Genomic DNA, 16818 nt, shown 5'->3' on the forward strand with positions numbered 1-16818 from the left:
TATGTTGTATATATACTCATATATTAATTCAAGATTATCTATCACCTACAATTAAACTCTCACAAAATTCCTTTGAATTTCTTCAATTGATCTTCTTCCCCATATCATCAATGGCGATATGGGGTAGTAACACAAATAATTCAACCCCAATTTCATTATTAATCAAACAAAAACTCTATTTATTCAAAAAAAAACTTGATCTTTATTACATGATCACCATAGTTTTCTTATGTTCAATTTCTTATTTATACGGTTCATATCGAAGGCCCACCAATACATCGTCTATATTTCCTAAAGTGACAAATACAATATCATGTTTAACCCCAACTGACTCGACCCGAAACCTCCCGACTAAACTCGACTTTACATCAACTCACTCCGCTTCCGACCTTATAAAACTCACCCCGTTGGCGCGTGTTACTCACGTGCCACCATGTCACGTGAATTTTTCGGAGTACACCCCATGTCAGGATGTGGAACGGTCCCTAAGGTTCCCACGTGAGCGGCTCGTGTATCGGGAACGACATTGTCCCGATGAAAGCGAGCTGCTCACGTGTCGGGTTCCGGCCCCGTTCGGGTATAAGAGTCCGTTTAGATGGCCGGATAGTAGGGATATGGTATGGTACGCTAATGTTCCTCATAAATGGTTGACTGTTGAGAAAGCGGTTCAGAATTGGGTTCGGTTTGAGAATGACCGGTTCGTTTTTCCGGGTGGAGGGACTATGTTTCCTCGTGGTGCTGATGCTTATATTGATGAAATTGGGAAGATTATTAATTTAAAAGACGGTTCGGTCCGAACCGCTATTGACACCGGTTGTGGGGTACGTACGTTATTTTGAACTAATCTTTAATTCTTACATTGATTTTCGTTATGTTTTGTTGAAATTAATTCTTTGGACCGGCCGTTTCATGTTTTTGTTGACTTATTAATTTGTTTGTTAGTGGGAAGGTTGTGATTGCTGATTAGTACTCCAGCTGGCGTTTGAAAATTTCGAAATTTTTTAGTTAAAATTTTCGAATTTTTCGAGGCCTCCTTATAATATTATATACGTTATTTCGCCAGCTTATGAGTTTAGAAGTTAAAAATTGTACGAGTAATATAAATTGATGGTTTGGATGTGAGGCGGTTTTATTATTACAAACTAGGAGACTTATGAAGTTACCGTAATTTGGTTTAGAAGTAGTCCTGATGCAATAGCGAATCCAGGAAAATTTCTTTTTGGGGTCCTGATTAATCTTTAAAATCTATTTACACATAAAAAATTGTAAATTTTTCTTTTAGCCTGAAAATTAGACAAAATACGTAAAAAAAATTCTGTTTCCGGTGTCCGTACACCCCGGAATGTTGTTAGTAGATCCGCCGCTGTCCTTACGAAGGAAAGATTCAGGTTGTTTCAACTTACGATGACAAATTCAATGTGATACTCCGTATAATTTTAGTATCTTACCACTAATAGAGTAATCACAAATAGCCACACTTCATATTAATATACGATATCGAAGAGGTCTTAACCCGGTGATTAAACCGCTCATCAAATTGGTGATCGTGATGTTTATTTGCTCACTTTGTTTGGAGTATTATTTGAATAATAGAGAGTTTACTTGATGCTTTAATTTAGTTTTTAAATTAGACTAGTCACTTACGTGTTACGTGTATGGGTTGACTCTATGGGATTATGGGGGTTACGTGCGGAGATCATAATGCTCTTCGGTTTGCTGGACCGGGTATGTGTTTATGTTTCGTTGATAACTCTTCAATATCGTTTAGTTGATTAAGGAATTAAAACAACGGTGAATTCAATTAGTATTGATATGCTCCTATGAACAAGTTACGTGAATTCAACAAACGTGTTTGATTGTCGATGTAAGAGTTAATTGCCTATATTTTGCCAAAAAACTAAAACTAAACAAGCCTTTATCTTGTAATTCATCAAAGTTTTCAATTCCCGTGTTTTATCGGTGCATAATCAAACGACTAATGTTTATAGTTCTAGTTTAAACCAAACTCTGTTTTTTCGTACTTTGTTTCAGATTTTATAAGTTCAGTTCAATTCTATTCTGGTTAGTTTAATCGACTTTATTTTTGTTCTTTGCTTCACCTTAGTTTATACGGAGTATTATGATAGTTTAATTCAAAGAGTTTCGGTCAAAAAGAGTAACATATGAGTTAATGAATGATTTTAGACCTAAGAGTTGGTATTCATAAAATAAATTCAAATTCCGTCAACATCAGAATCGTCTTTGTGACTGCCTTTCTTTACAAAAAGAAATTAAATAGGAAGATTTTAGCTAAGGCTTATTAATTTTGTTGGACTATTGGATGTATGTAAAATGGCATTTTGTGCATTTTTTTCTGTTCATCTGTTTTTCACCTTTTAGGTGGGTGTAGGTCCATTGTTGGTACTTGGTAAGTTTGGATTGAGTGTGATTTATGTGCATTAATTGATGATCTCATAGTATTTTTTCTTTTTTGGTTGATTTTAGTCTAATTATGGTTATGGAGTAGTGCAGTAGTAGTCTTTTTTCTTCCTCTTTGTCAGCCTGTCACCTTATTCCTATGAAATAGTTTTGGCTTTCAATAACTTTGTGATAATTACAGGACTATAATTATTGATCTATACTTTCTTTAGTACTAGTACTAATTAGATGTCTTAGTGTTGACAGTCGAATGTCCGAAAATGTTCAAGTGTCAAAACATCCAGCTCTTCTTGTTTGTGACGGTTAGAAGCCTGTAAGGCTGTAACGTCTCATAATCTTGTGACTGTTACACGTAAGAACTCGTGCAAAAAATTAGAGGCGGAATAAACGACTATATCTCGCCTGAACTCAGACTAAATCGGTGATTAACTCGTAAATGTGGATTATAATTGGATTTAGAATTTGAAAGCAACAAATGGGATATTTTCATTGAGATTGTGACTTGTATTTTTTGGTGGTAGATAATTACAAAGTCCATTAAGTTTGGGATTTGGAATTAGTGAAAATTGATGATATTTGTGTATCATAGGAAGGAATTATTTGACTTTATCAAAATACTAGTTGTCCTCTTGTCTTTTAATTAAATGGATAAATAGATGAGGATCATTAATATCATGCATTGATGTATTAGTTCACAATTGACTAAGGGTTTGGCACATAATATTTGACAATGGAAAAGGACTTAAATCTTCCATGGGGGAACTAAGTCATGAGGCTAAATTATCTTTTTAATTTAATGTCGAACGGGTCGAAATATTTTGTGGTTATTGAATATAATAAATTCTTTTTCATATGGGGTCGATTTTTTCTTTTAAATACTGCGATTTTTGTAAATCATGTTTAAAATCACCATTAAATTGCATGTTAATATTATAGGATACTTTTATACTAGTACTAAATATTCTCGATCACAATCTAAGATTTATGTACATACTCGGTCATTATAACCCGTAACTCTCTTAATTACAATGGGGTAATAAGAATTAATATATATATGGACGATTATAATACTGGCGGAGTTAAAAATAAGATATCTTTATGAGATAGGAGTAGATTTATGTATGGAAGATGACCTAAAGTTTTGTCTAGTGTTAATTGTCTTTTACTAAGTGTTAATTAGCATGGGACCATAATAACTTGTAGTAGTAAAGCAAAGATTCTAACTTTTTTTAACTCTTAGTGCATGTAATACTCTACTTGAAGTTTACAGATTCTGCCACTTCTCTAAACACTACTATTATTACTACTACAAAAATGGATATATTGAGCTACCCCTTTTGAATTTTGTAAAATACATGAAAATGACAAGATACCTACAAGTTTACATGCAAATGATACAGTGATACACCATACCCATCAAAGTCCCATTACTAATATGGAATATATATCGGTTTCAGTCTTGACTGCGAAATTGCTTATCTTATATACTTCGTATTTATATAGGTTCCGATGTGATAGCAAAATTGTTCAGTATCACATTACAATGTGTAAGAGATCATAGGTTATATAGCTCTCTTCATAAATTTTAACAATGTTTCATGCCTGCATTTTCAGGGCTTAAATTCGAGACTTTTAGTTAAACTAAAACAACTCCGTATCAAGTGATTTAAGTTGGGTATATTTTGTTTATTACTCCCTCCAATTCGTTATATTGTTCTCATTTGCTTTTGGCACGATACTTAAGAAATACTATTAAAAATGAATAAAGGACATTGGTGGGGTTGATGTTAGGAGAGAGAGATGAATTAATAGGAGTTAAATAATGAGTTGTGGGCCAAAATAGTAAGAAAAGTAATAAAATAGGAGTAAAAAAGTTATGTGGGGTTTGATTATAGGAGAGAGAAATGAATAAAATAAGAGAAAAAAGTTACTAAAAAAGGAAAGGGGAACATTACCTGAATAATCCGTTTTGGGAAACAGGGAACATTATAGCGAATTGGAGGGAGTACAAGCTAAGGAGAGTTGTAAAGATAATTGTTTTAATACTAACGAGATTTAAATTCAGGTCATAAATGCTATATTTTCTAAACGATCGCGATCACTAGCCTAGATCACCTCCTTTGTATTTCAACCTAGATGAAAATTTCATCTAAAATTTATGAACATAGGGTAGTGAATAGTGATGAGCTTCAAATTTTGCTTGAAAATATTGAAATTATATTGGAGTAGTTTATAATTGGGGACCTTTTTCTTACTTGTAAGTTACAAAGTTGGAAAAATTAGACCATTATGAAGTTGACAAGTGTGAATTAATGGTCACCAAATCACATGTCCTGGCCCTTTCTCTGACGTCTATGCTTCAGCATAAATAGTAAAAACTACAATTGGCCAAATGGTCTATTTCACCTAATTGCAATTATTGAATCCTATTTACTAAATTATTCTAACACAAATTTTTATTTAAAACCGTCTTAACATAAGACAACAGCTTGTAAGAGGACTTAAGTTAAAACAATCATAAATAAGGCCAACTGTTAATCTAGAATGCAAATTTATAAATTATAATAGCTTGTAGTTTAGAATAAACTTAACTATAATTTGGGACATGTCAAGTATTTGATATTTCTAAGTCGTGAAATTATTATGGATTTGTCGAGTAATCAATAACATATCTCCGAAATTTTTGGATTTGAAGAGATTTCAATTTTACCGCTACTTGATCCTCATTTGATTCGACCCTACAATTTGCGCGTTATGTGACAGGACCGGATTATGTGTGATACTAACGCTATGTTGAATTGGTTTAATTGAAGGTTGCAAGTTTCGGGGCGTATCTACTGTCTCGCGACATACTGACAGTGTCATTTGCACCAAAGGACACCCATGAAGCTCAAGTTCAGTTTGCCTTAGAGAGGGGTGTCCCTGCATTAATAGGGATCATGGCCACGAACCGTCTTCCTTACCCTTCTCGTTCTTTCGACATGGCTCATTGCTCTCGCTGCCTCATTCCCTGGAGTCTAGATGGTAATTTAACCCATACACTTTGTACAGTTACTCTTATTTTATACATTTTGCTAAAACCCGCAACTAAAGAATGCAATTTTCATCTCGGGTCATTAGAAAACAGCTACTCGCAGTGGCGTAGCCACCTTATGAGCAATGTACGATTTGTACTGATTTTTGACTACGTCAGACCCCTCTATTTTATGGGTGGTTATTAAATTTACATTAAGACCCGCTGATCAAATTTTCTGGCTACGCCACTGGTTACTCGTATGTTTTTCTAATATACGAGTAAGGTTGCCTAGGAAATGTCGCCGTATTTTCTAACAAAGGGTAAGGTTGCACATATCCAACCTGTATATCGAACTTTACATGCTATTTGAAATGAGCAGAAGGGCTATACTTGATTGAAGTGGATCGGATTCTACGACCCGGAGGTTACTGGATCCTGTCTGGCCCACCCATCAATTGGGAAGCGCACTGGCAAGGATGGAACAGAACGAAACAAGATTTAGGCGCGGAGCAGTCTTCCATTGAAAACGTTGCAAGAAGCTTATGCTGGAAAAAACTGAAGCAGAAAGGTGACCTTTCGATATGGCAAAAGCCTACGAATCATATACATTGTAAGAAGAACCGTAAGGTTTTCAAGAAACCGCGCTTCTGTGATGCCAAAGATCCTGACCAAGCCTGGTATTCTTTCACCACTATCTTATATTCCTGTTCATTGTTGTGAATAATTAGGGCTGGGCACCGCACCGGAACCGGAATCGACAAAAATCATGGACCGGGATCGGACCGGATTGCAAAAACTCCGGTGCGGGACCGGACCTGAAAAATTATGATCCAAGACCGGACCGGACTGGTTGGTCCGGAATTTGTCATTACATGCCATTTTTACAAATTTCGGTCAATGGTCCATTGGACCGGATCAGAAAGGATTTAAAAATATAATTTTAAGAAAGAAATTGTAAATATCTATAATTCCGGGCATTCTGGTCCAAACTAGTCCCGGACTGGAAACCGGAATTTTAGAAAATGGTGGACCGGAGACCGGACTGAAATTTGTAATTCCGGTTCCGGTCCACTAGATTCCGGTCCGTACCGGTCAGGACTGGATTATGCCGACCCCTAGTTGCGATCATTTTGTGGTTTCGTAACATGATATGAGTATCGGATATGGGTAAGGTTACTGAATCGACAAAAATCATGGACATGGACCGGACCGGATTACAAAAATTACGGTCCGGGACCGGACCTGAAAAATTCCGATCCAAGACCGGACCGGTTGGACCGGAATTTGTCATTACATGCCCACTTTTACAAATTCCGGTCCATTGGACCGGATTAAAAATATAATTTTAAGAAAAAAATTGCAAATATCTATAATTCCGGGCATTCCGGTCCAAATCGATCTGGACCGGAATATCAGTCCGGGGCCGGAAACCGGAATTTTAGAAAATGGTGGACCGAAGACTGTTTAATTCCGGTTCCGGTTCACTAGATTCTGGTCCGGGCCGGATTATGCCCACCCCTAGTTGTGATCATTTTGTGGTTTCGTAACATGACATGAGTGTCGGATATGGGTACATGTACAACAGTCGGATTCAACTTTACTGAAACATAGAGATCGTTAATTACAGGTACACAAAAATGGAGCCGTGTTTAACTCCGCTTCCAGAGGTCAGCACCATAGCCGAAACAGCAGGAGGAAAATTAACCAACTGGCCAGAGAGATTAACCACAGCACCTCCAAGAGTAAACAGCGGTAGCTTGGCCGGGATCACACCCGAATCCTTTAACAAAGACAGCGAAATGTGGAAAGAACGGTTAGCGTACTACAGGCAGGCGATCAGTGAGTTGAATGACAAGGGACGGTATCGTAATGTGATTGACATGAATGCCAATTTGGGTGGCTTTGCAGCTGCCCTTGTTGATTACCCTGTTTGGGTTATGAATGTTGTTCCTGTTGAAGCTAAGGTTGATACTCTTGGTGCTATCTTTGAGCGCGGATTGATTGGTACTTATCAAAATTGGTGAGTTCAAATTATTCAGAGAGACGGTTTTGCCAGGTTTATATCTAATTAGTCGTAAACTAAAGCGTCTACTTTGTTTTTTGTAGGTGCGAGGCAATGTCTACGTATCCAAGGACGTATGACTTAATTCACGCTGATTCCGTGTTCAGTCTCTACGAGGGCAGGTACAATAAAACATCTTAATCCGTATATATTGTATAAATTACCTTAATTATCGGTTAGGAATCAAAATATGGTGGTAATAAATCGGGAATTGCGTTTTCAGGTGTAAAATGGAAGATATATTATTAGAGATGGATAGGATATTACGACCACAAGGTTGTGTAATCCTGAGGGACGATGTCGATGTCGTGACGAACGTCAAGAATAAGTTAGAGGGAATGCAATATAACTGCAGAATAGTTGATCATGAAAATGGACCTATCCATAGAGAGAAGATTATGGTTGCAATTAAGGAGTATTGGACTGCCCCTCAAGTTATTAACCCTCAACAATTATCATAGGAATTTCATTGTTTTGGGGTCTAACTTTGTTGGTAACAAATTATGTTTATTTTTATTTATTTATTTTATTTATTTAGGAGAGGAATTTAGGATAATTAGGCACATATTGGTGGTTTACATCCTATATATTATAGTATATGATTATTTGTGTTGTAATGTTGTATTGTGATAAAATTCTTTGATGATTAGTATTAGTAATGAGTATAATCAATTGGCTTCCATGCCTAGGGATAGTACATTAGAAAAGTGTTAATGGAACAATTGGCGGAGTTTATGTTTATCATGTCCAATTTATCAACAATAAGTCTTGCTTGTGACGGGTCGGATCTTGCGACGGGTATTTTGTGAGTGGAAATGGGTAGAGGGGACAAGGTGGGCACCCACCCCATGTGCTCCTTCTCTCACCCTCTATGGGTTTTTTGTGAGACAATATGGTACCCGTCTCTTGTTTGTGACAATTGGTCTCCCTTGTGACGGGTTACCATTTGTGCGGATAATTTGTGAGTAAAAATGGTAACAAAATGGTTAGTGGAGAAAGGGGACCACATGAACAGTGTTACAGAGAGAGAAAAAGTGGGTACTTTGTGAGGTAAAATGGTATCCGTCACTCCAAAGTGACGGATATTGCATGTCACAAATGAGAATTTGTGATATCAAATGTTACATTGGACAATTGGTCTCCCTTGTGACGGGTTACCATTTGTGGCGGATATTTTGTGAATTAAAATGGTAACAAAATGGGTTAGTGGAGAAAGGGGACCATATGAATAGTATTGCAGAGAGAGAAAAAGTGGGTACTTTGTGAGGTAAAATGGTATCCGTCACTCTTCACTCAAGAGTGACGGATATGTGCCGTCACAAACAAGAATTTGTGTACATTGGAATAGGGGTGTTTATTGGTCTGAATTGGACCGGATTAAACTCTTTGGATCGAAAATTAAATAAGGGTTAAGAGATGGACCGTCGCCGGATCACATTGATCTGGTCCGATATAGACCATAAAAATGCATGGATCGGACTGGATCAAATGTACCAAAGTAGACTAAATATTATTGTCATTGACATATTTTAGCATATAAAACTAGAACTCAATCGAGAAGTTCATAACGATCAAAATAAGTAACACTTTTTTCTTACACATCTTATTCGGTTTGATCCATGACCGGACCAAAGACCAAAGTAGAGTTAATAGGTGAACCGTGGATTGGACCAAATAAAATTCAGTCCGGTCCGATCTAGTTGGGACTTTTAACATATTTGACTGGTCAATATGCTATTTGGGGTGTTTGGTAAACAGCATATTGGGATAGTAGATTGAGGCCGAATCTACTATTTTACAATATGCTGCTCCCCCCAGCATATTGTAAGAGTAGATTGGGAAAAAAATAAATTCACATTTTTACCCTTAGGAAAATATAACCTTACATTTATTCCATAGTTAATTCATGTACTTACTTGTCATTTTACAAAAGATTTAGATAATCTGCTAATTTAAATCTGCTACTTACCAAACACCTTTAACAAAATCTGCTAATCGAATATACTAGTCAAACCTGTCAACAAAATCTGCTAATTATAATCTGCTTTCACAATCTGCTTCTGCCAATATTAATCCGCTATTTACCAAACAGAGCCTTAGTGAACATCCTTCATTGGAAGATATACTCAATTCAGCTCACACATAACATGTTGTGAATATAGATTTACCGAATATTTTGTTTGTGTATATACTCGTTGTAATATAGTTAAACCTAAAGCCAAGGTCAATCACATTATGTACTAGCATTGCGAATTCTTATACCAATATAGTTGATAATAAAACATTTTTTAAAGCGGAGTTGTCTTCTTACGTATTTGCTAAATTTCGCACACTAGTTTACTATATCCCACACATTTTTCCCCTAATATGCCATAACTACCCTTCGTCTAAAAAAAGAATTGAAAAGAGTTCTCCCTCCCTTCTCTCTCTTAAAACCTTATCAATTCGATAATAGTTGATGATTATGCATTGAAATTCACAATTATCACATGTAATTTCTTCACTTTATCAACAATTATATTAATACCGTCTTTTTTAATCGATTTAATTGATGTTTTTTTAATTGAAAAGAGAACTTTTGCAACTAGGGTTTGGAATGACTTTAATTACGATTAAAGTTGGGTTGTAGCAGCAACTTGTCCACCACTCATTCAAGACCTTGAATTCCCGTCAAATGGTGCCGATTTAGCGCATAAACTGGGCATTGTATATTTGTATTATGCATCTCTAATTAATGAACAGTCGAGCAAAGGGGACAATCTCCCCTACTACTAAGAGAATAAAATTCTCAAGTAGTTTTCCCGCCTAACTTACACTACTCTTTGATGGGCCAATCTAAGTTGGGTCGTCGACTTTTAATAAATCAAATTTGTTTTTGCGTCAAGTTTAACGTATGATTTGAATCAATTGAAAACCCATACATGGAAACAAATGTATGCTTTGACTTTTCGAATAAATGCAATCCTATACATGGAAACAACCTCTCAAATTATGCAATCTTTACAATATTATCCCGAAAATATGCAATCACAATCAATTACCCCCGAATATATTATGCAATTTTACTACATATCAATTGCACTCTCGAATTATGAAATCTTTATTTTAGTATTATGGAGTATATGGAGTATGGAGTATTTTTTAAATAATGTATAACAATTTTTATGTATTTTCTTATAGGAAATAGAAAGTGAAAATGTTAGTTTTAATAATTTGTAAATTGTCTTTTTAGACGCGTAGTATATTATTTTTACCAGTTTTCCTAATAAGGCTAATAGGTTTTTTAACTAGATTTTACATCTAACTTAATTTCATAAATTAGTTCCCCTTATCGATTTAACATTATAGTGTTATTATTAATAGTAAACTTTCTTTTCTATCTACTTACTATTATTATATTTAGTATATTATAACATTAAATTAAAAGTAGCTTTAATTTATGCAAATAATTTTATTAAAAGTTCCTCTTTATAAATTTCATCTTAAAAATACCGTGCTATAGCATGAGAACTACACTAGTTAACTAATAACTATCAACATTGTGAGTGTAGATAGGTTTAGAATAACACACGCCCTATTCTTTGAACTTAATTTAAGTTTCTATAATTTCAATTTAATTTAGTTAAATTAAGGTCCATTTAATTCTATTAATCTAAATTAAGTCAAGTTAATTTAATTAAATTTAGTTAATTAATTTTAATTAAATTAAATTGAATTTAACCAAGTATATGTTTTGATTATTTTGAGAATGAATATCTCATGCTCTTATATTTTGATTAATTTAGGAAGATATTAAAAAAAAGAGATTATTGAAATATTTTGAAAAGTAAAAAAAATTGATTATTTTGTCAAAAAAATAATTAATTATTAGTTAACTTACCTAATTAAAAAATATTAGCAATAATTTTATGATTTTTTTTGTACTTAAACAACTACTCCCCACTTTGCGCCAAAATCCCAAACAATTAATCAAAAACCCTCCCAATTTCTAGGGTTAGGGTTCTAATCTTCACATAATTCCCCCAAATCAATTCAGGAATTCAAAATTCACAAAGAATTCATCAATGGAGAACGACAACGACAACAGTAATTCAACCCACATGATGGACGAAATCTACACAAACGGCGACAATGACAACGACAAAACGCAGCGTCAAAGCCCGATTATAAGCAGCGAACAGCTTGATATTGAGTCATACGCGTCGTTTTACACTGGTCGAACTAAAATTATGCGTTTAATCTTCATCGCTGATCGATGTGATAACCCTAGTATGCAGCTTGAAGCGCTTCTTATGGCGTTTGATGAGGTTAAGAAAGGGGAAGATTCGTATTTGTTTATGGAGGTTGCTCGGAGGATTGATGGAAGGTTGGAGACGGATAATGGTATGGATCGCGAGTGGCTTGTGGGCAGGGGCGGAGGGAGGTAATGGGCTCCCTGGGCTATAGCCCTACATACAATTAAGTGGCAAAAAAATATACTAGAAGTATTAAGTGCCCTTCTCTAGAAAATAACGATGAATTGTTGAAATAGAGTAGTTAGTTAACTGACATCCACGCATGCATTATAAACGAGTGGAAATCTTGATATTCCTCATTTCGAAGTTTTATTACACCACTTTATTTAAGCATTAAAATTTTAGAAATGGTCTTTTACTAAATTATTGAGACATCACTATTTCGTACGCTTTTATTGGTAATAATGACCAAAAATAGCCCATTAATTTCGTACTTATTTACATAATAAACGTAAGTATTTTTCATTAATCACGATTCGTACCTATTTTATAACCTACTTATATAATATTCCCCGGTCATTTGTTTACCAATTCCAACTTGGGGTGTCTAAATCAATTGTTTACCCTTTCTATTTAGAGAATGCTTTAACAATTTGATCCTACCCACTCAATTTAGTCCACTTGTCATCAAATAATTTGTCCTCTCTCTTTCTCTAATCTTTGAAACCAAAGGTAAACAAATGACCGGACGTAGGCCCGGGAGTACCACTTTTTCTTTAAATTATAAAATAGTCTCCAATAAACTTATTAAGAGATCGTTTTTCAAGAGACTTACTCGTTAAGAGTATTGATAATCCAAGGATTTAAAAACTAAAAATTTTCCGACGTAATTTCTATACGTCAAATTTAGATATAATGATAATCTCGGTGACATTTTATATAATGATAATCTTGGCGAAATTTCCATTTATTTATTTTAGCACTGGAACTTATAAGTGGAAATTATAAGCTTATAAGCTAATCACATGTTAACGAATTACTCCCTTCGATCTTAAAAATTTCTCCATTTGATAAAAATAGTTTTCACAAATCTTAAAAAATTGGGCAATTCGAAATAATCAAAAGGTATTCTCCGCCCCGATCAATAGTTATCGTTGTGAAATAAAAGTTAGTTCTCTTTTATAAGAGGTGTCTCATGTATATATATGGTATACATTATCTATTCCGGTCAATAGTTATTTAAAATTACTCTCATATTTCAAATAATAATTACTCTTGAGTAGAACAGGGGGAATATAAAATAGATATTGAAATCCCGTGAGTAATAAAAACTCTTTTTAATTTATCGTTTAAATTTACACTCCTAACGTGAGTCTTAGCCCTAAATAGATATTGAAATCCCGTGAGTAATAAGAACTCTTTTTAATTTATCGTTTAAATTTACACTCCTAACGTGAGCCTTAGCCCTAAATAGATATTGAAATCCCGTGAGTAATAAGAACTCTTTTTAATTTATCGTTTAAATTTACACTCCAAACGTGAGCCTTAGCCCTAAATAGATATTGAAATCCCGTGAGTAATAGGAACTCTTTTTAATTTATCGTTTAAATTTACACTCCAAACGTGACTTTTAGCCCTACATAGTTTTAATTTCTGGCTCCGCCCCTGCTTGTGGGTGTCCACAGACGGGCCCAATTACGTGGGCAGAAGCTGGAGTATGAGCTTAATGTTTCTAAGGTATGATATTGGTTTTGTTATTTCACAAATTCTTGTGTAAGACGGTTTTACACAAGTTTATTGTAAACGGGTTCTTTTATCAAGATTATGTTTAGATCTGTCTTACATTATTTTTGTGTAAAACCACGTTACACAAGACTAACTGTATTTATTTTTGTTGAATTGTTGGTGTTGTTTGTTAGTTTGTTTGATGATTTGCTTGTTTCGGGTTTTTGATGGTTTAATGAGGGTTTACATGGGGGAATTTGGTAGGGATAAAATATCTAGACGACATATACTGACACGGTTTTTACGAGGTTTACCGGTTTGGCTACACTTTCAATGGATTTGATCTACTCCCTCCATTTTTTAATATATGACGTTTTGTTTTTTCGAGGCGAGCTTTTGACTTTAATATTTACAAAAATATATTTGGTAAAAAATTATAAAAATTATACCATTAAATTCCTTATGAAAAACTTTTTCATATGAGTATGTATACATATCACTATATTTAAACATATAATTTGAAAGATATTGAAGAGAGAAGAAGTGTGTGTCTTAAAATGTGAGAAAGTCATATATAGAAAAATAGAGGGAGTATGTTTTTAATGATCGCTCGAGCTTACATAGGAAAGTACATTAAGAATAATATGTAGGATAGAATTAACAGAGCAGATCCCCTGTCATATTTTATGTCCCATCTTGTGTCCCATTACTCCTCTTAATGACACATTAGCACTTATAATATTACCATTTTTATTATTTCTAGTGTGATGTGTCAAGATCTTAAGGGGATGAGACATAAGATGAGACATAAAAGTGGGACAAGTGATCTGCTCTGCACAATTAACGACTCTTAGGGATTGCTTGGGATGGAGGTGAATGTTATTAGGTTAATAGAGCTTCAAATGAACTAGAAATTGAGCTAATTGTTACTAGGGTAATGGAGCTCTATAATGCATTACCCCTATATCGAGATTATGGTTCCCCGTCACCCTCTATTTCTAACTTTCACTACCACTACTAACAAGTAACGACCAATCTTTTCATATTTCTTATTGCATAAGCTTTATTACTTTTGTGATAGTTACTACGTTCAGCCCAAGCAAGCCCTTATTAGTACGATTACTTTTGAGTTGAGGAATTAAGGGATGATGTAAATTGAGCTATGAGCATCTGTATTTATAGTCAAGGTTTCACAAAAAGGTCTGAATATGAACACCTGCTACAGAATAGAACTGCACTGTTCTATAATCGTGGTTGCCTCATCTACTTCCTAGCCAACATGGTTCTATTTGGGCTAATTTCGGTTATTCGTGTTTTATTGTTGACAATGGATTGGCACCATGTCCCACTAACTAAAGTGAGGTATCAATCCAACAGTTTGGTTAGGACTTAGTAGTATGATTGACCTTGGAGTGGGTGTTCTAGGTGTTTCGATTGTTCTAGTAAAATTTTAAGTTGAGTTATCATAGGGTTGGTGTTTGTGCGATTTGAACGCTTGAGAGAGTTCAGCAGTTTTAAATTTTTTTGTATATGGAACTGTTGAAAGGCATTTAGCTTAAGTTATCCTGAGGTGCTGGCTCATTCTTCTGATAGCGTGATCTGCTATGTGAGAGGTGTTGCTGCTTTTTCTTGCTGGAAACTTAAATAAAAAATTATGCTAATATCTTTGTCCTTTGCAGTCAAAATTAATCAATGAAAGCATTAGGATGGGATACAATGATTTTGGAGATTTCTTTTATGCTCGTGGGCAACTTGCAGATGCTCTTAAGAGTTACGATCGAACTAGTAATTATTGCACCACAGCAAAGCATAAAGTTAATATGTGTCTAAATGCAATTCTTGTCAGCATTGAGATGGGTCAGTTCTCGCAAATCGACAAGTATGTAAGCAAGGCAGAGGAGACACCAGAAGCCTTAGAGCCTATCGTCCTTGCAAAACTTCATTGTGCTGCTGGATTGGCTAATTTGGGCGCAAAAAAATACAAACTTGCTGCCCGCAAGGTATATTTTTAGTTGTTGTTTTTTTCTTCCTCTGATTATGTGGTATTCTGAATAAGTAACTTCCTGGGTTTTCAAAAACTTCTCATTTTATGTTGTTTGTATTTGTAGTTTTTGCATTTCAAGTTTCTTAAATCTGAACTATGCTTGTTCTATACCGTTTGACTGTTTGTGTAACCCCTCATTTTTTGTGACTAACCACGGTATAGTAGATTGCTCACAATTGTTATATTACACGTCTTAATCTAGTATCTACATCATAAAACCCCCTTTAGATAATTTTTTGGAAAAAAAAGTCTCTTATTCTCTTATATCCCGGCTATGTAAATAACTTGGATTGATAATTTTGCAGTTCGTGGAAGTTATTCCTGAGCTGCGTAACAACTACTCAGAAGTGATTGCACCACAAGATGTGGCAACCTATGGTGGACTTTGTGCACTTGCCACATTTGATCGATCAGAACTCAAGGTTTGTTCAAAACCTCATCTTTGTGAGATTCATTGCTTTGATCCGTAGGCTAGATGTGGTAGACTTTCGTTTTGATGACGTTCTTAATTTTTGTAGAGCAAAGTTATCGACAACCTAAACTTCAGAAATTACTTAGAGCTTGTGCCAGAGATAAGGGAGCTTATTCATGATTTCTATTCAAGGTAATATAAAATTCTATCCTTGTAGTGTCTTTGATAATGCTTCTCCCCATCTTGACAGCTTTTCGTGAGTAATGTTCTTCCTTGGGTTGATTACTCTTTCTGCGGTAAAACTTTGTATGCCACTTCAATTTTTCCCTGTTATCTTCATTGTTTGTTATGCTTTTGCAGTCAGTACGCTTCTTGCCTCGATTATTTGGGAAATCTTAAAACCAACTTGTTGCTCGATATTCGTTTACATGATCATGTTGAGGGTTTGTACAAGGAGATTCGTAACAAAGCCTTGATTCAATATACACTACCATTTATCTCGGTTGATCTCAACATGATGGCAAATGCTTTCAAGACCAGTGTCTCAGAATTGCAGAAGGAACTCGAGACTCTAATCACCAACAACCAAATTCAGGTATTCTTTCACTTCCGCTGCAATTTGCCATTCAATTCCATAAATCTCTCCAGAACATATAATAATGGCAAACCAAATACAGGCACGGATCGACTCCCGTGACAAAATTGTGTACGCACGCCATTTAGACCAGAGAAATGCCACTTTCCAACGTGTATTACAAACAGGAGCTGGAATTGATCGAGATGTTACGTCCATGCTGCTTAGAGCAAATATAATGAAGTATGATTATAAACATCCAATGAGGATATAACTCTTACCACTGTAATGAGATTAATGTTGGTATCCCGGTTTTGTGCATATACTTTTAC

At 35.0% G+C, this 16818-nt stretch overlaps 3 protein-coding genes across 3 annotated transcripts in view; all 3 read left to right on the forward strand.

The window, feature by feature from the left end:
• The first annotated feature begins 15 nt into the window (after positions 1-15).
• On the forward strand, positions 16-8193 carry LOC141586057 (putative methyltransferase PMT15). Its single transcript, XM_074407169.1, has 6 exons — positions 16-821; positions 5232-5442; positions 5814-6111; positions 7062-7454; positions 7541-7618; positions 7720-8193. The coding sequence occupies exons 1-6, from the start codon at positions 111-113 to the stop codon at positions 7955-7957; spliced, it is 1929 nt and encodes a 642-aa protein (XP_074263270.1). The 5' UTR covers positions 16-110; the 3' UTR covers positions 7958-8193.
• A 68-nt stretch (positions 8194-8261) lies between these two features.
• The window catches only part of LOC141586056 (homeobox-leucine zipper protein ANTHOCYANINLESS 2-like), a 37897-nt gene continuing 29340 nt past the window's right edge, over positions 8262-16818 (forward strand). The window contains exon 1 of the mRNA XM_074407168.1: positions 8262-8408. The gene's annotated coding sequence lies outside the window, so the exon portion shown is untranslated. The remainder of the gene's footprint in view (positions 8409-16818) is intronic.
• Positions 11435-16782, forward strand: LOC141658485 (COP9 signalosome complex subunit 1-like). Its single transcript, XM_074465427.1, has 7 exons — positions 11435-11906; positions 13410-13468; positions 15136-15456; positions 15806-15922; positions 16019-16104; positions 16273-16507; positions 16590-16782. The coding sequence occupies exons 1-7, from the start codon at positions 11561-11563 to the stop codon at positions 16758-16760; spliced, it is 1335 nt and encodes a 444-aa protein (XP_074321528.1). The 5' UTR covers positions 11435-11560; the 3' UTR covers positions 16761-16782.

This window comes from Silene latifolia, chromosome 6 (genome assembly GCF_048544455.1).
Source record: "Silene latifolia isolate original U9 population chromosome 6, ASM4854445v1, whole genome shotgun sequence".
In the NCBI taxonomy this organism is placed as follows: Eukaryota; Viridiplantae; Streptophyta; class Magnoliopsida; order Caryophyllales; family Caryophyllaceae; genus Silene; species Silene latifolia.

Coding starts and splice junctions, on each gene's coding strand:
- LOC141586057 (XM_074407169.1), top strand. CDS start 111: ATGGCGATATGGGGTAGTAACACAAATAATTCAACCCCAATTTCATTA. Junction 7,455..7,540: donor ATTGGTACTTATCAAAATTG/GTGAGTTCAAAT, acceptor TGTTTTTTGTAG/GTGCGAGGCAATGTCTACGT. Junction 7,619..7,719: donor TTCAGTCTCTACGAGGGCAG/GTACAATAAAAC, acceptor TTGCGTTTTCAG/GTGTAAAATGGAAGATATAT.
- LOC141658485 (XM_074465427.1), top strand. CDS start 11,561: ATGGAGAACGACAACGACAACAGTAATTCAACCCACATGATGGACGAA. Junction 15,923..16,018: donor TTGATCGATCAGAACTCAAG/GTTTGTTCAAAA, acceptor TAATTTTTGTAG/AGCAAAGTTATCGACAACCT. Junction 16,105..16,272: donor ATTCATGATTTCTATTCAAG/GTAATATAAAAT, acceptor ATGCTTTTGCAG/TCAGTACGCTTCTTGCCTCG.